Consider the following 23,308-nt stretch of genomic DNA (forward strand, 5'->3'; position numbering starts at 1 on the left):
CTGGAATATCTCCTTCCCCTTGCACCGACTTTGATGTCATCTATTTTCTTCTTATGCTCATGTAAGTCACGTCAGGATTCACGAAGAAGATGTGAACAAGAGAATTTTGAGTTTTGGGATGTCCCGAGTGGAGAAAGTCATAAGTTCTTGCAATACGGGTTTGGAACGAGAATGTAAATATTCTGGAAGTCCATAGCAGGTGATAGAAAGAGATAGGAAGTTTTGTCTAAAAGTAGTAGTAGTTTCCTGTTCTCATTTCAAAAATACACAGTTGGTATACAAAGGTTTTTTGATGAATAATAAATTTAACATTCATTCAAAAAAAAAAGTCATAAGCTTTTGTCCTAAAGCTTTTTCAGACATTTTGTTGAAACTGTTTTTAGTTGTATAGTTTCTAAATGGTTGAACTTTCTTCTTTGTGACACTTGTGGGTCTAAAGCTTGTTGCTTTGTTATGTTTTGCAGCGTATATCTATTGTTTGTAATGATATTATGTTACCTTGTTTGAAAAATTTCATATATATCCTTGTAGTTCAAAGATAAAGCTCAGACTTATGAAGTTCTATTGAGATTAGTTCTACGTTTGGGGCTCATGATTAAAAAAGAAGATTATTTTTGCATGGAGATCAAAAGAAATGATACAAACATGACACTAAGAACCACTCCGATTTGAGGTTGCAAAGGGCCTTTGTCGTTGGTAGGTTGACTTTGAAGTTTGAAGAATGGCACCACTTAAAAGTTGACTTTGAAGGTGTACATGTAGATAACCCTTCATAGTGTACATGTGGATCTCGTCAAAACATGGACACCTGGATATAGTTTTCTCATACACACAATTGAAACACGTAAATGTGCATACTAGCTTTGTAATTGTCTAGGTGGTCATTGTATCGCGTGGTAAGGTGCTCATTTGATCTTTCTGGATATTTTTAGTGTCAACGCTTCAAGCACTGATAGATGTTAATATTCTACTCTATTTCAGTTTGTACACACGGATAGTTCATAGAAGAACCGTGACAGTGTACATGTGGACATGTCTAGACGGTGTACACCTTCGTTAAGTGTTAAGCCAATAAGAAAAAATATCATTTTGTCATCTTGTTCATTCATCTTTTTAAGAGTCTCCTATTTGTAAGAGCATGTGTTAATGCTTGTTTTAAAGGAAGAGTTTCATGTCCATGTGTACATCGTTTTGCTGCTATTCTTGTGTACATTGTTTTAACGATGTCCACGTGTACGTACCAATGTATATTTTTCTAATGATGAAGATCATAACTGAATAACCGAATAACATGCACAAATCTCTTTAAAAAATTTCAGGTGTACAACATTATAGCACTATCACACATATTTTGATGTTTCAACATTTGTACAGGCTAAGTAGCATTCATATGTACATGTTCTTTCACTATCCACATGGACTCCGATTAAAGAAATCCATAAGTACATGTTGTCAAACTGAGTGTGAAGATGCTCCCCAGACATATGAATCTGTCACTATCTCTGTCATCTTCCTTTTCTTCAAGTCTTTGTTCTCTGCAACAGTCTTTAAGAGTCCGGCGACAACACATATTGCAAATCTAAATCAATAGAAAAAACAAGATGCTGATCAAAGAGAAAAGAGGAAAACAAGATAACAACTTTGAACATAGTGGAGTAACATAATCAATGGTTATAGTCAAAAAGAGAATAAGCAAGTAATATTGTGGAACGTTGCCAATTAAAACCTCCATAGTTGGTTGGTCCGTGGACTAAATTAAACATATCAGACCACTTGTAAACATTAACCCGTAAGACTAAATTCCCAAGATACGAAACCCCTAAACTGAAACCCTTTGCCGAATCCAACAAGTCGAAACCAAAAATCCCAAAACCAGGAATCCCGGAAACAATTCGCCCATCTTAGATCACTCCCAAATTGGAGCCCTTTCGCGAACCCAACCCCAAATCCGAGACTCATACCCGGACGCTTTCGAAACCAGAAAAAGATCTAACCTTTGTATTTCCCCTTTCATGCTCGCTTCACGACATCGTCCTCTACGTCGGTCTCCTTCTACGTCAGTTGGAAAATTCGTTCGTCGACTTCTACGCCAGAACCGTCTCTCCGTTTTCTTTTCGGTGAAAATAATTTTACCAAAATAGATCTACTTTTTAACGGGCCCAAGGATAAAAATTAAACATATTTGAACTTCATCTCGAGTCCATCACCAAAAAACCAATATTTTCAAATTTAAATTTTCTTAACCAGCCTAACTAGAAATAAAATGGAAATTTACCTTAATGCCCATATCTGGTTTAACTTTTCTGAGGCTAATTAAGTTTTCAGCCACAGTAAAACTACCTCAGTAGCGCATTGTGCTCTCCTGTGTAATAAAAACACAAACTGTGACTGTTTCTGTAATAAACTCTACTTTATTTACTCTCATTTACTCCCTGGTTTACCAATCACACCTAATATGCATCACAAAATGTATGGTATGATCGGTTAGAAATAGCGTAATTTGGAGTAACTAAGCAAAGAGGAAATGAGTGGAAAACTATAGCGTAAATAGAGTAATAGAAAAAAATAAAAAGTCAAAACACACCGCAACACAGTGCAACGCTTCTTTTACTCTACTCAGACCAAGTGGAAAAAATATAAACCATTTTTCACTTTTTAAACCATTACCAGCGATAAAGAAATTCAACCATGTTTCACTCGATTGGTTAATAATGGCAGAAGTTAGAGTAAATAATTTTTTCACCAAAAATTATGACCTTTTCCCGAAAAAGAAACAAATTATGGCTTTTAATGTTCTTTATATCTCAGCTAGAAAATGAATACTCCATATGTTCCTGAAAAATCTATATTCTAGTTTTTTCACACATTTTAATAAAACACATTAAATTTACATAATTTTTTGTGTTTATCTTTTGTCTACAATTTTAAACCAATAAAAAATTAATTAGTGCAATTAAGATTTTTGAAGTTTACAATTAGTTAATAAAACATGCATTGAAAATGTAAAAAATGAATCTTTTAGAAGCAAAATTTTTTTCTAGAATATGTATTTTTAAGGAACGGAGGGAGTATAAAAGATTATCAGAAAATGTAAACATTTTTAATTGGTCTATGAAAGGTAGAAGAAATTGCAAAGGAATTTTCAAATGTACTAGGAAAATGAATAAATGTGACATTTCCTTCTTGATTTCTTTTTCTTTCCTTTTTTTTAAGGGGACTTTGAGAGACCTCACTGTGTTGTTACAAAGGAGTTGACTTCTTTCTGGGAGATGTTGGGAGTTCATGTCGAAGCTGAGTCATCTACTCAGGAGATAATAACAGCATTTGAGAGATGCGAAGGGTGGTCCCGGGATGATCGCAAGCGGCTCGCGTACCTTGCCATCTTCACTGGATACATTGAAGGGAGAAAATATTTAACCCCTACACGGGTTAGTCTGGCAAGGCTAGTGATGGAGCTAGAACGGTTTGAGAATTATCCATGGGGAGAGTCGCGTTTAAGGTGCTGATGGACTCTGTGAAGGGCAGAGATATTTCGGGTTGTTACACTATTAATGGGTTTGTGCAAGCTCTCCAGGTCTGGGTGTACACAGCTCTGCCGGAATTGGGTGCTAATTATGGTAATCCTCTCCCAAACAATCTGTCTCCACCGATACTGGCTTACAAGGGTCGCAAATGACGCAGACAGTTTAAAGAGGCTATCCTCAGTCAGGTATTTACTGCAATCTGGACGACTTCGCAGAAAACTTATAATTAAGTCGTCTGATAAGTCTTCCAACTGGACGACTTAGTAGAAGACTTATAATTAAGTCGTCTGGACAGTCTTCCAGCTGGATGACTTAGTATAAGACTTATAATTAAGTCGTCTGGGAAGACTATCCAGACTACTTAATTATAAGTCTTTTACTAAGTCTTCCAGCAGGAAGACTTTCCAGACGACTTAATTATAAGTCGTCTACTAAGTCGTCCAACTGGAAGACTTTTCAGACGACTTAATTATAAGTCGTCTGCGAAGTCTTTTCTTTCCATTTTTCTTAATCCGTCAAATATCTAAGTTCATATCTTCTATTTACTGCATACTAGGGTGATAAACTTTGTTCAGAAGGACATTGGTGAAATGTTTCCAAAATGGGAGGTTGATGTTGAGGACATGCCCGCAGAGAACATAATTAAACTCATGTTTGTGAAGAAACCGTGGAAGTGGACCATGGATTGCTGGGAAGTCACCGGTACTTGGGTCAATACAAATCCGGCGGTTGTGAGTCCAGCGAAGAAAAAGGTAGTGAAGGAAGACAGTCCAAGACCTCGGAAGAAAGCTTGTAAAGAGGCTAGTGAAGAGGTTCATACGACTAGCTGCAGTGACTAGTGAAAAGGCAGCTGCAGAGGCTAGTGAAGAGGTTCATACGACTGTTGGTGGGTTGACGAAAGAGGATATTAAAACCATGTTCAAGGACATAGTTGATGCCATAAGGGAAGGGTTTGGGATGTGCCTTAAGGAGATCAAGTATCTGTCGGAAAGGGTGGAAGCTGTGGAGAAGAAGGTTGGTATCACCACAAAACGGAAAGGGACATCAGCTCAAAACACTACCCCTCCACCTAAACCGACGCTCGAACCCGGGGTTAGTAACGAATCCTCTCCCAACAAGAGATAGACTAGACAAAGTCTTAAGAATAAGAACTGAAAAGTTGCATTTGCTTTGTTTCTTGTATGTCAGAACATGTGTGCTTTGTTTATAGTGTATTAAATGGATCTTTGGACAAAGTCATTGGTTATTATTGTTTGAAATGGATCTTTGGTTATTATTGTATAAACTCATCTTGTATATTGCAGAGTAAAAGTGTTAATGGGACGAACGCGGGAAGGAAGAGCTTGCCGGAGGATAAAGGTCCAGATGTGCCTGCAGATGCTAGTTCCTCGAAAGATAAAGCTCCAGAACCGAACCTTGTTCTATTGGACAAAAATCAATCCACTGTTTCGGATTTACAGAAGGAGGATGCTAGATATCTGGAAAAGAGGGATGCTGCTTTGGCACTTTGCCGTGCAAAGAGTGATCGAACAAGGAAACTTGCTGCCTCACAGCAATCTCCTTATACGGCAAACAACACGGCCAAAGTGACCATTCCAAACAAAAAGCTTTATCCAAGCTATAATCCTTTTGCACCAATTGACAAGAAGAAGTTGAAGGAGCTCGCTGATTGGTTGAAAACTTGTCCGTAAGTGTTTGCTTTTCCCATAATAGCTTGCTTTAGTCTACAAAAACTTATTGCTTTTCAACATTTTGTGTTTGCAGTCATTATAGAACACCTCTCGATAAAAAACCACGTACAAGTAGAACTTGGTGGTATCAAATCCTCCGGACCTCCTTAGAGTGGTTGGAGGACTGTGTAAGTCTTCTGCTATGACTCATATGACTTACTGATAAGTTTTCTTTGTAGACGACTTACCAATAAGTCGTCTGGTAAGTCGTCTGATATCTTCTGACTTGTACCTTATTTTATATGCAGCATATTGATGCTTGGATTAATGTGCTGAGGAAGAGGTACAACGCTAACCCACAACATTTCAGGAGCGAGAGAATGTGCTTCCTTGATCATCTCTTTGCTCAGCAATGGAGATTCAACTACAAGGATTTTAAGGACTCGGAGCCCGATCAGAACGGTTTAGGAAGAAGACTCCCTGGTGGGGCGTGGAATTATTATGCAGGCACTATACCATCATTTTGCCAATCGAACAAGGTTTGGGGGACGGATATTGATGATGTCTATGCACCAGTGAACTACAACGACCCTCATTGGATTGCTATATGGATATCGATCCCTAAGAGGCACATAGTCGTCTGGGACAACATTTGTTCAAGTATCTCCCCAGAAGAACTCGATGTGGTAATGAAGCCTTTTCTCTACATGGTCCCTTATCTGCTTGTTGAGTGCGCTTCCTCAGACGAACAATGTGCCCAATACAGCCTGGAGCCATTCACATATGAGAGACTGACCAATATACCTCCGGCCCGAGCTGGTGATTGTGGCGTGTACACTCTTAAGTACATTGAATGTCATGCTCTTGGGATATAGTTTAGTAAAAAAGACTTTGCTAATGCCAACGGGAAGACTATGAGGGATAAGATGGCGGTGGATATATTTCAAGAGCTTCCTGACGCACATGAGTTCGAAAACAAGGACAATGATGCAAACCTGGGTGCGTATGAACGGTGATAAATAGGCTTCATTTGATTATTTTGTACGATAGATTAGGCTGATGTGTGTATTTGAACTTGATACCTATTTTGTATTTGAACTTGATCCCTATTTTGTAACTATATTCTGCGCAGAAGACTTACAGTTAAGTCATCTGGAATGTTGGACGACTTAACTATAAGTAGTCTGGAAAGTCTTCAGAGCAGTGACCTTTTGTAACTATATTTCGGATAATATAAATGGCAAGACCATCTCAAATTTGTTTGGTAGTGCAATTTGACAAAAAAGTTGACACATATAAGTTCATAACACAAATTTTTAATAAATAGACTAAACACTGGACGACTAACTGGACGACCTTTTGGACGACTTAATTGAAGGTCTTCTGGAAGACTAAACACTGGACGACTAACTTGAAGGTCTTCTGGAAGAAAAAACCCTGGACGACTAACTGGACGACCTTCTGGACGACTTAATTGAAGGTCTTCTGGAAGACTAAACACTGGACGACTAACTTGAAGGTCTTCTGGAAGAAAAAACCTGGACGACCTTCTAGACGACCTTCTAGACGACCTTCTGGACGACTTAATTGAAGGTCTTCTGGAAGACTAAACACTGGACGACTAACTTGAAGGTCTTCTGGAAGAAAAAACCCTGGACGACTAACTGGACGACCTTCTGGACGACTTAATTGAAGGTCTTCTGGAAGACTAAACACTGGACGTCTAACTTGAAGGTCTTCTGGAAGAAAAAACCCTGGACGACTAACTGGACGACCTTCTGGACAACTTACTTGAAGGTCGTCCACGTCATTTCTTACATTGTGGTTTCGTATTGCCAGTTTCCTTGCATTTTGAACATCTATAAACCCTGTGTTGCTTCCGGGGTTTGCGTCCTCTCATCCTGGATAGCTCCAACCAAGATTGCCATCTTGATTTCTTCTGTCTTCTCGGACCACGCTTTTCATCCGGAGGAAAGCATGTGCGTTCCTCAACTTATTGTCCAACACAAGGATATATATTCTCCGAGTATCCTGCAAACAGAAAATCCTTTGAGTACACTGGACATAAAAGTGTGGAGATATGCAAACCAGCAGATGTTCCAGCAGCTATAGCATGAGAGCAAGGTATTTTCTCCACTGCATAAACACCACAATCACACTTTTCATGTTCCAAATCAACCACACAGTCCATTTTGCCACTTTTCACAAAGAATCGCCATCCATCAATTGGTTGTACTGTCATCGTATCCGCTATCTACGATCGAACAACTAGAAAGTATTTAACACCTCGACTATATTGAGTTGGGAGACTCAAAGCATCTTCTCTCCTTTCCAAAACCACTTTCCTAGCTTCTCCCTTATGAACTCCAACAGGAACTGAACCGGAAATCCTCTAGCTCGCTTCAGAGCGGAATTAATAGATTCAGCGATGTTGCTTGTATTTATGTTGTACATGTCCCCCTGACAATAAACCATTGACCATAGGCTGACGTCGGCATTCTCCAAATACTTTGCAAGGTCCGAGTTTGCACTCCGTATCTCAGCCATGTACCAGTCAAAATCTGAAACCGTATGAGCATAAGCAGCACCTTTCACCAAGTACAAGAGATGTTTCCCTTTATACTTTTTGATAATGTTATCTTGAAGGTGATAATAACTTATTCCTCGGGTTGCCCAAGGAAACACCTTATCACACACACTTTTAATGGCCGCGTGCCGGTCGGAGACTATCTCAAGAGGCTGCTCATTAGATACACAACTAGCCAATTTTGTGAAAAACCATTCCCAAGAAGGTTCATCTTCAGCATCTACGATCCCAAAAGACAATGGAAATATCTGAAAATTCCCATCTTGTGCGGCTGCAACTAACATAACACCTTTATACTTCTCACTTAGGTGAGTCCCACCCACCACAATGACCCTTCTCTGATACTTAAAACCTTTGATAGAAGCTCCAAAAGAGAGAAATAGATACTTAAATCTATTGATAGAATCAAGTTCTATAGCCGTGATAGAATCGAGATTTGCTAAGGAGATTTGCTCGAGATATGATGGCAGACACGAATACCCATCTTCTGCTGATCCTCTCACCAATGTTTGTGCATATAAAAGTGCTCTGTATGAAGTGGTGTAACCAAGCGTCATGCCAAACATGTTCTTCATTGCATCAGTGATATGCTGCGGATTCAACCCATCAATGATTCCAACACGATCAATGAAAAGCTTACCAACATATTTCGGAGTACAGTGTCTCCGCTGAGCGAGTCGGTCTCCCACTGAGCATGTATGTTTTTCCACATATTTTGTTACCCAAAACGTGTTTGTCCCATGTTTCACACTCGCTCTGACCTTCCATTGACAACCACTAACCGGACATGTTGTCGCAAGGAGAGTTTTCGTTGACTTGTATATTCTGAAGGAGAACCTAAACCTCACTGCTGTCAACCGCAGCTCTGAAAGCAGTGCATCCTTGCTAACAAAACTCTGGTTGACATAGATACTGTTACCATTCAATCTTCCTCCTTCAATCTTTTTGATATCTTCAAAACACATATCATCATCTTCCTCATCCTCATCTTCAACCTTTCCATAAACACTGTAATCCTCACCATTCTCGTCTGCTTCAGCAACAATAGAGATACCATCATCCTCCTCCCCATCGTCCTCCTCCCCATCATCCTCCAAATCATCATCATCATCTTCAAAACATTCATCAGCTTCATCAGCTTCATCATCTTCTTCCATGAACTCTGACACCGTGTCCACCTTGCTACGGCTTGATACACAAAGCTGTACTCCATGCGTTTTGGTTATCTCGAGCAAGTTTCGAACTTGTCTATCACTTGTAACATGAATAAGAGGGGTGTCTGGAGCCTGCATCATTTCTGCTGTTAATGAGTAGGTTATCTCCACAGATTCTGTGCTCATGTCTAGGTTATAATCTTCTTGAGCCATTGCAAGAAGTTCAGCATGTGTCGAACCTTCCCCCAAAAAAATGATTCTCGCTCCTTTGACATTATCAACCACAAAATCCCAACGACAATCTTTCAACAACCATTCTCCATACACTGCATGTAACTGACACATCATCTACAAAAATTCAAAATAAAACGCATTAGTAAACATAGAGAAAATGAAAGTTTACTAAACATTGACGCAGACGACATACCAGTAAGTCGTCTGGAAGACTTACCAGTAAGTCGTCCAAACATGTCATTTTTGCAATTGAATTTTAAATAGGACGACTTACCAAGTAAGTCGTTCAGCTTTGTTTGCTAAAAAAAACCCTAGACGACTTACCAGTAATATTTTATTAAAGCTAGACAACTTATTTGTAAGTCTTCTCAGGTTAGTTTGCAATTCGAAAAAGAAACTTAAATATTTAACTTTACCCGGACGACTTACTTGAAAGTCGTCCAGGTAGACGACGTACGAGAAAGTCGCCTGAGATAAGCAAGGTTTGACCAGAATCTAGGAAATAAATCTAGACGACTTTGCTTATCCTGGACGACTTTCAAGTAAGTCGTCTTACTTGACGACTTCCGCGTAAGTCGTCTGGGAAAAGTTAAATATTTAAGTTTTATTTTCCAATTGCAAAAGTAACCTGAGACGACTTACAGATAAGTCGTCCAGCTTTTATAAAATATTGAAATTTTTGTTTTCCCGGAGACGACTTACTTGTAAGTCGTCCAGGAAAAGTCAAATATCTGACACAATTTGGTCAAATGTAAAACTAACCCGTTTATCCTAGACGACTTATCAGTAAGTCGTCTAGGGTATTCTTTAGATTTTTTTTTTAACAAACAAAGATGACGACTTACAAGTAAGTCGTCCGTTTGACCAGAAGACTTACCCGTAAGTCTTCTACAGCCAGACTACTTACGGGTAAGTCTTCTACACGAAAAGATCTGGAAAAAATTCCAATTTCATACCTTTAAATAGTGAGATGACTTCCTTAACACACATAGTCTTCTCCAACCACCCAGAATCTCAAACGAAAGTAACCCACCAAGAATAGTATGCTTGAATGGCTCTATCAACCATAAATAAATTTTGAATCAAAAGCTTGAGTTTTTTGAATGAATATTGAGGCAAAGTGAAAGATATGTTGTTTTTAGTTCATAACAAGTGAGAAAGAGAAAGTGTAAATCGATTTTAGGTGCATTAAGAGCTTCAAATTGGTTGTTCATGGTGGTTGGGGTATTGATGACAATGACAATTTTGTAATTACTTGAAGATGATGAGGGTGATAGAGTAAAAATGTCATTTTCGGAAAAAAAAAAATTGATGGCATTTTCGTGAATTATATGAACTTGTGGGGTGAATATGACAAAAGAAAAATTCAAAAAAAGCATGGACTAATTTTAGGTTTGATTTTAAGTTTTGAGTCAATTTTGCAAAAAACACTTTAATGTTTTTTATATCTCGGTTAGAAAAATGAATATAGAAGATTATCGGATAACGTAAACATTTTTAATTGGTCTATGAAAGGTAGAAGAAATTGCAAAGGAATTTTCAAATGTACTAGGAAAATGAATAAATGTGACATTTCCTTCTTGATTTCTTTTTCTTTCCAAGAAAACAAAAACGTTCGGTAACTTAATCGCTTTGTTAGCCCTTTTTCAAAAAAAAAAAAAAAATAACTTAATCGCTTTGTTTCTTTGACCGTAAAACTCAAACATCATGTTAACCTTTGATAAGTCAACTATTTGGGGTCTGCGGGTATATAAGATGTACAAGCAGTAAAATGAAATGTACAATGATATCGGCATAACTAGTTTGGATATTTGAAAGTCCACAGATGATCTATATTCGATCGATCATTTCAAAACGCGTTACATTCTCTCTTTATATCATTTCTACTTTCCATACACTATTTTAAACTCTCGATAAACCATATGTAGAAGGAAAAAAAAAGAAGAAAAAGTTTTATAATACAGTTAATTATTGAAAATGTTCTTTTGATTAATTTGGTAAAGCTTAACTTTTTTTTTACTTAAAACTTCTTAGTATTTTTAATATTTTAGCAGCTTATTATTATTTAACTAGTCTACTTGAGTAAATGTAAATTGTTTAGAAGAAACTGATATTCTTTCATTAAATATGAGAAATCACAGTCTTTTTAAATATCGATGCCCAGAGCTTTGTGTCTTCGCATATAACCAATTCATTTACATCTACATAAATGAATATCCTAAATTATAAAGTAAAGTTTCATATAAGAAAAATAAATACATGATGCCTTATATATTATGTTACATTACGTTAAAATAAATTTTACATTACATATAATAAAATAAATAAACCACAAACACAAGAATTTATCATTACAAAGAGTTGCCGAATTCTCATCTATTAACCGCCTCCACCTCCACCTCCGCAACCTCCACCGCCGCCTCCACATCCACCACCACCTCCACCATCTCCACCGCCGCCGTCTCCACCTCCTCCATCTCCACCTCCGCCATCTCCGCCAAAGCAGCAGCATAGGTCTGCGCATCCACTTACATCTACTGGTTCATTGCGACGTTTCTTAGGCTTAGTCGGCTTCACAACAACAAGTCCTCCATCTTTCTTTTCTTTTTTGCCCTTTTTCACATCTCTTGGCTTTTTCTTCTTGCGGCAGAAGCAACAACATAATATTCGACAACACATCGTGCTCTAGAATAGCAAACACAATCAGAGAGATGTTTGATATATGTCAATGCGAAATGTATCAATCTTATGCTTTCAAATGTTTATGAATACTGATGCAAAATATATGCGATGTAAAAGCCCTTTTATACACCCCCAAATTGTCATGGACTTTGACAAATATATATTCCCTTACCACGTAAACTATTTGCTTATGAAGGATACAAGAAATTGCATAAGAAAAGTCAATCCTGCTAGAAGAAAAGTATGACTTCGCTTCTTGATTGATACGGTCAAATAGAGAATGGGATAGTTGTTTAAACTGAGACTGTCAATAAACTAATAAAGAGAAGGGACGAGTTCTCGTCGGTGGGTCAAGACAAAGACGTGTTTTATTAGATCAGTGAGTCGAAACAGAGTTACAAAAGGGGAAGAGAACAGAGGAAAAAGTCCGGCGAAGACAAATTCGTCGGACCGTACAAGTCGGCGAGATGTAAGATGTAAAACCCTAATTCTATCTGAAAGTGAGTGTAGTAATTTGCGGATCCCCTCCTTGTTGCCTTGTCTCCTCCTTTTATAGGTGAACGCTCGTTGACCTAATGTGTCTTGTCTCAATGGGCCTCCTTTAGTAATTGGGCCGACTCATCGGGCCGTTGTGTCAGGTCGGCGAGCCGATGATGTTCAGTCAATCATCTCATCGACCAAAAGTAGTATGGAGCCGAGCCGAACACCGGCTTTCAAGTCGACGAGCCGATCTTCTTTGCTGTAATCATGTGTCTGGGTAATTGTCTTGCGGGCCTTTTGGGAGGGCTAGGCCCATACCCAACAGTAAGTCCCCCCAGTTCGCTGGTGAGTAGCGTAGCCGACTCAGCGAATTTGATAGTAGGGTTTGCGAGACAATTATCTCAAATTTGTGATTTCAATCGACTCCTCGACTATCCAATCGACTCCTCGACTGTGCAGTGGACTTTGTATGCTCGCGTTCGAGGATCTGACTGATTTGATTTTGATGATGATTTTTTTTTTATTTAAACCGGTGGTCAGTTCCGGTTTTGATTTGAACCGATTTCGGTTCTCCTCGAGAAGCTGAAAAGTCGCGACGTTTGGTGAGCTCCACGCGCCTTAATGGCCGACTCTAGGCCCATCTAGGTCTAATGATGGCGCCTCGGGGTGCGATGTGCTCCTCTCTCTATAAATACCCCTCTTCCTTCTCGTTTTCTCCACTCTTCATCCGGCTCAGGTACTTTCTCTCTCTAACTCTCCGCTTCTCTCTCTAACTTTGTAGTCTTTGATCTGAGAATGTCGTCGGGCGGTAGAGGTAAACTTTCTAAGGCCCAGAAAAGGAAAGCCGCGGTGAATGCGACCGAATCGAGTCCTGCACGTGTCGTCGAGTCGAATCCCTCGCCCGATTTTGAAACGATTCATCGTGAAGCCATGATGGATACAGAGAATATGGACACGCCCCAGCGAGTCCTCGTTGCTGATTCGGCACGGCAGCTCCGCGAGGAGAGAGAAAATGTAACATTAATTTCGAGAGACGGTTAGGGTGGAGCTGATGTCGGAGAGACTTCCCTCCCCGATTTCGTTCCGTGTTGTTACCATCCGGGGGGAATCTTCGAGGATCTTCCGGCTTTGGCAGTTGAGCAGATGCGTCCTTCTGTCGTAGAGGGACAGTAATGGGAGAATATCGAGGAGACTCGTTCGACTCCTAGTAGCGTGAAAGCTTTATTGAGGGAATGTGAAGGAACCGGGGTGACCTTTTTGATCCCAGCTAAATCTCAGAGGCCGTGGTCCCCTCCTTTGGGATTTCAGTGCGTCTATGAATCATACTTTCAGGATGAGACCAAACTTTGGTTTCCAATTCCTCGACTCATTACATCTTATGTGAGACGTCGTGACGCGGTGATAAGTCAATTTTTCAATGGTGCGTTCCGTACCTCGGTGGCATTGATGGTGACTGCGGCGGAGATCGACGTTTCGATGAGTGTTCGGACACTCAAGGAGTTGACCTATACGAAGTCCTTGGGCGATGGTTTATTCTCGATCCAGATGAGGCCCAACTACAACGTGATCGTCGATTATCCGTGTAGGACGGCGCACTTGCAGCGTTTCTACTTTTACATCAAGTCGGACGGTTTTGCCTTCGAGGAGCCGCCCAACGTTTCCTTTCGATTTTTGTGGAATCATAAACTCGGTAGAACGCTGTTGTCAGCTCATCGACTGTCTTTTTTCCTTGTTTTCTGACGAGTTTTCGTTTATTTGCAGTTGATCACCCGGACACGGCCTCTTATCCGGAAGATTTCGTCTCTGATGCTCGTGCAGTCGTTTCGCGCGTCCAAGTGAGCTGGAAGGATATCACCATCGAGAGGATTCGACGAGTGCTTGACAGAATCTCGAGGAGTAAGTTTCCTCTTGCGATCACATGTTTTTTTCCAACTCATGCCAGTTCCGAGATTTATCTGAACCAGCTTGCTGATCTTTTTCAAGGGATTGGAGGTCTGATCTACTGCCTTTGATTACCGGTAACAAGCGGCGGTTTTCGATATTCAGTAGCGCCGAGCAAAAGATCATCAACGCGGTCAGGGAAATGAAAGAGCTTCCAGACTTGAGTGCATTAATCAAGAAAAAACTGAGCGAGGCGAAAAAGGCATCCTCTGCGACTCCTAGCGACACAACTCTTAGTGGGACGACTCCTCGCGAAGAGACTCCTCGCGTGAAGACTCCTCGTGGAGCAATTCCTCCCGCTCCTCTTCCTCTTGTGATTTCCCCCGGACCGTCTACAGGCCCGGATAACGTCGACTCTTCGAGGGAGGATCTCACATTGATCTCTGAACGAGAGACTGCTGAACCATCGGTGACTGGTGGTAATAAGAAGAGATCTGCTCCTGACTCCTCTGCATCGGCTGCTTCTCAAGCGAGGACCGAATCTGATGGTCCTCCAAAAAAGAAAAAGAAAAAAGAGAGGAAGAAGAAGAAATCAGTTGAGGAACAGTCGGAGCCTGCTGAAGGCGCCGAGAATTGTGAGACCATTATCGAGAAAGGTTCTTCTCGCGATGCTGCAGCTCGGGGAGTTGTCGACTCGGATAACTCCCCGTCCATCTCTCTGAAGAAGAAGAAGACTGCCTGCAGTCATGAGTCGTCTACTCCGGCTGCGTCTACTTCTGCTGCGAAGATTCCTCCAGCTGCACCTCGGACTCTCGTTGAAGGCGGTTCGGCCTCTGAGGATCGTCGGGTCAAATTTCATGATCGCGTGGAGTTCAAGTACGTCGGCGAGACTCCCCTTTCCTTTGCCCCGACTGACTGCGCTGAGCTTGTTCGACAAATTAAGGGTGGTCGTAAGGGCTTGCCCGCTGTCAAGGACCTTATTTTCAAGGACGCAAACGTCTATGCGGCGAGGACTAAAATTCTGGTAAGAATTATTCTCCTTATTTTATCTTTTTCATGTTCCTGGTTCTGATCTTTTCTTTCGTTCATGTAAAGCGACGGGAGCATGAACTACGTCGTCGAGTTATACGACTCAGCCCTTAAGGAGGCCACGTCCAAGTTAAAGCAAGCCGACAAGCTCGCTCGAGCGAAGGATGTAGCTATTGACCGCAAGACGAAGGAATTTAAAGCGACAATTGATAAGGTCGCGGAGGACCGGGCTCAACTGATTGAGAGGAAGAAGGCTCAGAAGGCTCATTTCCTGGAGAAATTCGGGGAGTTGAAGGATAAATTTGAGGCTGCGGGTGCAAAGATACGAGGCCTCGAGGAGGAGAAGAAGGCTTGGTTAAGAGAGAAGGCAGCCATGGAGGATAAGATGGTGTCCACCGCGCTGAGACACTTGAAAGAGGTCAACAGATTGAGGGACTCTCGAAGTTATGAGGTTACTCACGAGCGGTTTCGTGTACAAAAGGCCATGATTGCTAAGAGCAATAAGCGTTTCTCCCAAATTCGAGATCTCGAGAAGCGTCGTAGTGAGTTCGAAACAGCCAGATCCTTGCAGAGCCAAGCTTTTGGGACAAAGAAATGTCTCGAAGCGCTTAAGGAGAGCGGGATCGACATTCTGCAGGAGACGACTGACTTGTTCGCCGAACAAGAGAAGGAGTGCGAGGTTGCGGCTGAACGCCTAGCTGTCGGAGGGATCCCCGAGGAGCTTCTCTGTCTATCTCCTCTTCATCTTCGATCTCCTTTTCTAAACGAGAATGTGTGGGCGACGATCGACCCATATGGATCGAATGCGGGCCTGATTGATGCTGGGACCGCTGCTTTCCTTCAAATTCCCAGTAGTTCTCAAGGAGATCATGCGAACGTAGGATCTGTAGAACCGACTGGAAGAGAGCTCGGGAATTGCGTCTTCAAGAAGGTGGGATCGTTGGCGAGGTCGTAAGGCTCGAGGATACGACCGTTGCATCTGCTTCGGATCCGACTACGCTCTCCACCAGCCTCGTTGTGAATGAAGATCCGCTGGTCCCGGTTCTTGGGACTAGTGTCGAGATGGAGACAGAGCCTGTTAATCTACTTGAACTCTCAGACTCTTCGACTGAAGAAGAGGGTGGCGAACAATTGGAGGAGACCGAATCCGGCTCAGTTGGTAACCCGCAAAATGAAGAGGGAGCGGTTGACGGAACTGATAATCTGCCAGTTCTGCCAGCGGACGTGACTGGGGAGGCTTCGGATCGGCTCACTACTCAGGTCGTCGAGGGGGGCTCCGACCGTGTCGAGGACTAGTTTGATATGTTGTTGTTGTTTCCTTTAGACTTTTGGTTTTTAGCCCTCGGAGGCTTTTGTTGATGTAATATCTGGATTTATTTTTCTTTTGCGGCTATCCGTTGTTTCAGACTTTCAGTAAGTTTATCTTCCTTAGAAGTTATTTCTGAAACAGAGTTTGCCTTAGTCGCGAGGTGTAGTTTCGTGGACTCGAGAATGCGAGTTAGCCTTCGACGAGTCGCTGAAATCTATTTTGAATGTTGAGTTTAAACGATTTTGGTTTGGCAATCTGGTCGATGTCTTGAATTAAACCGCATAGTCGATGACTCGGCTTTATCAAATTTTGACACATCATGCCATCAGTTCGAGTCCTCGATAACAACATAAATTTTTGAGTTTCGAAGACAATCATTTATACTTTCGAGCGACAACGGTTTTCAAATCGATCCTTAACTAATCCAAAAAAGAATATTAGGTTGGCCAAGCCCGGCTTTAGAGGATTATAAGATGATTGAAAGTTGCCGTCTCGATCGCACGGGTCGGGACCGCGATACGACCGAAGAATCCCTCGAGCATGTGTCTGATCAGGACATGCCCGTTAGTGGGTGCGAGTGCTAGTACGTTTTTCCGAGAGACAAGGTCGTGCCCGTGTGTAAGCATCGCTTAAATCAATTCGCGCTCCTACTTGTTGGGAGATTGTTTTTGTTATAGCTAGACCCAATAAAGGGCTGCCTACGTACCTCTAGGAGAGGATCAAGAAATTCGTAGTTCGTTTTGGTTAGTGAAAGTGGCATTGGATGCGCATTCACTTGTTTTGTTTTTTTTTTTTTTTTTTTGGGGAGTGAAAGTGACAAGGGTGTCATTCACTCGTTGATTGAGCAAGACTCCTTGAGTGTTCGATCTTCGGGCTTAGGCCTAAGAGTAGTATCGTCGGAGGTGCATTGAGTTCCACGCTCTGGGGACGGGTTCGCCGGTCGACGTCTCGAGTCGGTAGACTCCTGGTTTGACGACTTGAGAAATTTTGTACAGCCCTTCCCAGTTAGTTCCGAGCTTGCCTGCAATCAGCTCCTTGGTGTTTTCGAACACTTTGCGTAGTACTATGTCGCCCAGTTCGAGAGGTCGAGACTTGACCTTCTTGTTGTAGTAACCTTCGATCTGATGCTGATAGTTCTGGATGCGGAGTAGTGCTTGGTCGCGGCGTTCTTCTATAGCGTCAAGGGCATCGAAGAGCATACCGCTGTTGAGCTCGACGTTTTGTGGCATCCTCGACCTTCGCAGACTGGTTACGTTGACTTCGGCGGGAGCCATGGCTTCGACTCCGTGTGCCATCGAGAAAGGAGTTGATTTCGTTGCTCCTCGAGGAGTTGTTCGATGTGACCAGAGGACACCGTCGAGTTCATCTGCCCAACATCCTTTTTTGAGATCGAGGCGCTTTTTCAAACCGTCTATTATGATTTTGTTGGTCGCCTCGGCTTGGCCGTTGCTCTGGGGGTATCGCGGACTTGATGTGTTGAGTCGGATTCTCCATCTCTCGCAGAACTCTCAAAATTTGTTCGATATGAATTGGGAGCCGTTGTCAGTCACTATCTCGTAAGGTAAGCCGTGGCGACAGATGATGTTCTTCCACACAAATCGTTGGACCTCTTTTTCTGTAATGCTTGTGAACACTTCCGCCTCAATCCACTTCCTGAAGTAATCTGTCATGACCAGGACGAAGCGTTTCTGTCGAGAACTCGACATCGGGCCGATTATGTCCATTCCCCATCGCATGAAAGGGTATGGAGCTGTCATCGTTCGTAGCAACTGTGTCGGGGAGTGGATCGTTGAGGCATGTCGCTGGCACTGATCACATCGCTGGGCGTAAGCTTCGCAGTCTGCATTCATCGCTGGCCAGTAGAAACCGAGACTCTTTACTTTTAAAGCAAGTGCTCGACCTCCAGAATGATTTCCTGCAGTACCTTCGTGCGTTTCAGCCATGACTAAATGCGTCTCTTCGCCATTGATGCACTTCAGAAGTACCTTGGTTGCGGTCCATCGGTGGAGTTCTCCGTCGAGGATGACATAGTGGGCACTCCGCGTCTTGAGTCGTCGTGCAATCCATTTCTCGGGAGGTAGCTTTCCATCGACCAGATAGTCGATAAATTCTGTTCTCCAGTCGTTGGTGTCGTTTGACACCTCTTCGAGGACTTGGTTCGCGGGTGTGGCTTCGGTTATTGGTGCTACGATGGCGGTCTCGATGGGAGTCAGGTCGATGCTTGGTTTGTCGATCTTGTGGATAGGGATGGTACGTTTCACCTGATCGCGCAACCTGCTACCTAATGCAGCGAGAGCATCAGCGCATACGTTCTCTCCTCTGGGGACTTTAGTGAGTTCAAAGAATTCGAAATCTTTGGCAAGTGTTTGAACGATCTTAAGGTATGCGTCCATTCGTTCGTTGCGGGCGTCGTAGTCACCACTAAACTGACTAGTTACGAGTTGCGAGTCGCAGTATGCGCTGAGGCGTTTTGCCTTGACTGCCTTGGCGAGTCTTAGTCCTGCGATCAACGACTCGTACTCTGCTTCATTGTTTGAAGCGGCGAAGCCGAAGCTGAACGACTGTCTGATCAGTTCTCCTGTCGGGGATTGCAGCTGCACTCCTGCTCCTGATCCTTTGTTTGTCGACGACCCGTCGACGTGGAGTATCCAATTTTGACTCGGGAGGATTAGATCTTGCTCGAGCTCTGGTGCGAGCTCGATGAGAAAGTCTGCGAGGACTTGAGATTTCGCAGCTGTTCGATTCTTGAAGACAATGTCGTGCTCACTGAGTTCGATAGCCCACTTCGATAACCGTCCGGATTGATTTGTATTCTGCATTACCGTTCGCAATGGTTGATTTGTCAATACTTCGATTGTGTGCGACTGGAAGTAGGGACGCAGTTTTCTCGCCGATGTTACAACGGCGAGAGCCATCTTCTCAAGGGTGGGGTATCGAATCTCTGGATCAGCCATGCGCTTGCTCGTGTAGAAGATAGGTTTCTGTTCTCCTCGATCCTCTCGGATGAGGACGCTGCTGACCGCGGTTGAGGATACGGCGATATAAAGTGAGAGTGTATCGCCAGTTTCGGGTTTGGATAATACGGGAGGAGTTGTAAGATACTCCTTGAGTTGTTTGAACGCCTCTTCGCACTTTTCGTCCCAGATGAAGCGTTTGTTTCCTCGTAACAACTCGTAGAAAGGAAGGCATTTGTCCGTGGATCTGGAAATGAAACGGTTCAGGGCCGCGATCCTTCCTGTAAGTCGCTGGACTTCTCTACTGGTTTTTGGGCTGGGAAGATCAGGTATGGCAGAGATCTGTTTAGTATTTGCCTCGATTCCTCGCTGGGTGACGATGTACCCTAAAAACTCTCCTGAGGTGACGCCGAAAGTATATCGTATTCGTTCAACGTCTTGAAGCATTCTTTAAGATGATCCAGATGGTCCGTTGCGCGGAGTGATTTTACCAGCATGTCGTCGATGTAGACTTCCATCGTGTTCCCTAATTTGTCGGAGAACATTCGATTGACGAGTCTTTAATAAGTTGCACCCACGTTCTTGAGACCGAATGGCATTACTTTGTAACAGTACGTCCCTCTATCGGTGATGAACGCCGTCTTCTCTTGATCATTCAGATGCATCATGATCTGATTGTAACCAGAGAATGCGTCCATGAAAGTCAGGAGTTCATTCCCAGCAGTCGACTCGACGAGTCTGTCGATATGCGGGAGGGGGTAACTGTCTTTTGGACAAGCTCTGTTCAAATCGGTAAAATTGACGCAAACGCGCCACTTCCCGTTCTTCTTCTTTACGACGACCGGGTTAGCTAGCCATTTGGGGTATCGCACCTCGGTGATTGAGCCAGATGCGAGGAGTCGCTCAACTTCTTCGTTGATAGCTTTGCTTCGGTCGTGACCTAGCTTTCGTCTCTTCTGGCGAATGGGTTTGATGGTTGGATCGACATTCAACTCGTGGGATGTGATGGCGGGGTTTATTCCTTTCATATCCGATGTTGCCCAAGCAAACGTTGAAGCGTTCTCCTTGAGAAAGTCGATGATTGCGTTTTGCATCTCTTCGTTGAGGAAGGCTCCGACTCGGATTACTTTGCTCTTATCAGAGTCGTCGATGGTGACTTCTAAAATCTCGTCTTTCTGAGGTTGAATTTGCTTTGCTATCGCGTTGATGCGAGGAGTTGATTGTTGCATTTTCACAGTTGTGATGAGTAGTTCGCAAGCGGCCTGCTGGTCTCCGCGAAGCGTCTGCACTTCACCGTTTGGTCCTGGAAACTTCACGCACTGATGATATGTCGAAGACACTGCCTTAACAGAATGTAACCAGGGGGTTCCGAGGATCGCGTTGTAAGGAGCTTTCGTTCGGATGACTGAGAATTTGACCGTGCGTATCACTCCGCAGGCATAGACGGGGAGTTTGATTGTACCAATCATTGTCTCAGAAGCACCGTTGAATCCTGTAAGGGAGCGAGATGATGGTTTCATGTCGCGCAGGTCGACTCCCATCTTATCGAGCGTATCTCGAAAGATTAAATCGACTGAACTGCCTGTGTCAATCAACACTTTAGCGACGTCACACTTCGCAATTCCTACCTCGACTAGCAGTGGGTCGTTGTGAGGTAAATGGATGCCGATGGCATCGTCTGGCGAGAAAGTGATTGAGGAATCGTTCTCGGGTTTCGATGGCCATTTCTTCGAGGTTACTGCCTGTCGTCGATGGTCCTTTACAGACCGGACGGAATCACCGCAAGGAGGTGAGCCACCCATGATTACATTTAGGAAGTTAGACTCGACGACTCGTTTATTTCTCAGTCGAGTCCTCAAGTCGCTAGGCGAGTCTTCGATGATAGGTGAATTTTTGACGTTGGGCGAGTCCTCGACAATGGGTGAGTCCTCGACAACAGATTTGTGTCCGTCCTCATTCTTGGACCTCACCTCCTCGATTCTTCGTCGCAAGTCTGAATGTTTTGGTCGGTTGAGCTTGATTCTGAGGTCTTCCGACTTTGAGTTGAGCTTCTCACAAAGATCGATGACTCGTGGCCTGAGACGGGATCGAGCACTCGAGTCCTCGATTTTCCTAGCCTTGGATTTTTTGATGATTGAGCGGAGATCTCCGCGTGAGTCGTATGCACGATCAGATGTCTGCGACTTTCACCTGAGCTTGTTTCTTAAGTCGTTTGACCCTTCTGATCCTATGCTCTCATTTGTTCGTTTGCTGGAATACTCGCGTGAGTCATGGACCTGTTTATCCTCTTCTTCATCGGAGGAGGAAATGGGTCGTGCAAGGATGACTTGTACACGTCGACGATTACGCGGTTGCTCCTCGTCGACTTGTGCATCGCCGTCTTCTTCTTCATGCTCTTCTGGCTTGTCATCCTCAGTATGCTTCGGCCGGTTTCCAGACTTATCCTGATTCTTGTGAGTTTTCTTTTCTTTGTTTTTGCTCCAGCTCTTGGTGCCGTTGGGCCTAGGCTTAGGGAGTTCGACGTTTGACGTTCCCTTTTCGTACGACGAGAAGAGGGCGTCTAAAAAATGCCTGCAGTTCCTTGTATCATGTGCCTTAGACTTGTGGAAGCTACACCACATGTTTGGCTCAGCTGGTCCAGGACTTGACGCCGGAGGTGTCGAAGAGGTTTGCGGCTTTTCGTCATTTTCCCAGACATTCCAACCTTTTTCGCGTACAACGACAGTGGGCTGTGGGGACGCGTTTTTGTCTTCAACCACGTAGGCGAAACTTTTTGGCTGGTTAGGTTTACTGTCTGAGGCGTGCTGACGAGGTTCCTGGCGTGCCTCGGGAGCTTTGGGGACAGTTGCCGGTTTGGTTGCCGTGTTCAGTTTCTTAAGTATCGCCGCTGGCGATTGCGTCCTGGAGCGAAGTGGTTGGATTTCTGTAAAGATCCTCGCCAAACAAGGACTTGAAATAGAGAGTGTTCATCAGTGCGTCGACGGCAACACTGTCGGGGACTTGGACTTTCGAAGCGACTGCTTTGAATTTTTCCATGAAGTCGCGGAGGCTTTGGTTCGATCCTTGAGATAGATTCCATAAATCGGACAGAGCTGCTCCTTGTCTTGTAAACATGATGTAGTGCTTGAGGAACGCAGTCGTCAGACCGTGGAAATCGTTGATGGAGTCGCGCTCCAATCCAGTGAACCATTCGAGAGCTGGTCCTTGAAGACTTTCCACGAAGAGACGACAGTAGCCAGCGTCTCTTTCTTCCTCAGAGAAGTTGGTTCGTCCCATCGTGATGTTGAAAGCAGTGATGTGGTCGGTTGGGTCCGCCTTTCCGGCGTAAGTCGGAAGGCGAATTTTCTCGGTCGGCCGGTAACGTACGTCGGTGATCTTCCGGGAAAATGGGGTTTTTAGGGTTTCGGCGAGGACACGTTCGATCAGCGGCGCTGAAATAGGTCCTTCGAGCATCCGGTCTTTCATGTCCAGGACTGATTGCTTAAGCTCAGCGAGTTCCCGGACGGTAACGAGGTCGACGCCGCCGGGAGTTTGGACCTGTACGGCACTCGTGTTTGCGGGGTTTCCGGCACTGGCTGTTCGGTAAGTGTCGAACAGTTGTTTTCGGACCGTCGTAGCCGGATCTCCTGAGCCTCCAGCCAGCGGAGCTAGAATGGCGGCGATGGCGACGAGTTGCTCGGTCGTCGCCTTTTGGGCGGCGTCTTGCTGCGCCATCCTCTCGAGTATGGTTTCTGCAAAGGCCGCTGCTGTTGGAGCGCCTTCGGTCACAGGCGACTTGTCGTCGGACGGCGAGTCGGGTCGAGT

At 43.6% G+C, this 23,308-nt stretch overlaps 2 protein-coding genes and 1 long non-coding RNA gene across 3 annotated transcripts; all 3 read right to left on the reverse strand.

The window, feature by feature from the left end:
* Positions 1–1,279: 1,279 nt before the first annotated feature.
* LOC106402808 lies at positions 1,280–3,468 on the reverse strand. Its single transcript, XR_001280839.3, has 2 exons — positions 1,995–3,468; positions 1,280–1,579 (listed from the first exon to the last, which is right to left on the reverse strand). It is a non-coding gene; the product is annotated as an uncharacterized LOC106402808 (long non-coding RNA).
* A 7,924-nt stretch (positions 3,469–11,392) lies between these two features.
* On the reverse strand, positions 11,393–13,163 carry LOC125588756 (glycine-rich protein 2-like). Its single transcript, XM_048760493.1, has one exon. It carries the CDS (start codon positions 11,846–11,848, stop codon positions 11,549–11,551), a length of 300 nt encoding a protein of 99 aa, XP_048616450.1. The 5' UTR covers positions 11,849–13,163; the 3' UTR covers positions 11,393–11,548.
* A 4,895-nt stretch (positions 13,164–18,058) lies between these two features.
* LOC106403758 lies at positions 18,059–19,951 on the reverse strand. The gene has a single exon (XM_013844552.2). It carries the CDS (start codon positions 19,949–19,951, stop codon positions 18,059–18,061), a length of 1,893 nt encoding a protein of 630 aa, XP_013700006.2.
* Between the last annotated feature and the right edge of the window lie 3,357 nt (positions 19,952–23,308).

The sequence above is a fragment of the Brassica napus genome, chromosome C6, assembly GCF_020379485.1.
Source record: "Brassica napus cultivar Da-Ae chromosome C6, Da-Ae, whole genome shotgun sequence".
Lineage (NCBI taxonomy): Eukaryota > Viridiplantae > Streptophyta > Magnoliopsida > Brassicales > Brassicaceae > Brassica > Brassica napus.

Bases quoted from the DNA above. Each gene is read 5' to 3' on its own strand.
- LOC125588756 (XM_048760493.1), bottom strand. From the start codon at position 11,848: ATGTGTTGTCGAATATTATGTTGTTGCTTCTGCCGCAAGAAGAAAAAG.
- LOC106403758 (XM_013844552.2), bottom strand. From the start codon at position 19,951: ATGCTTCAAGACGTTGAACGAATACGATATACTTTCGGCGTCACCTCA.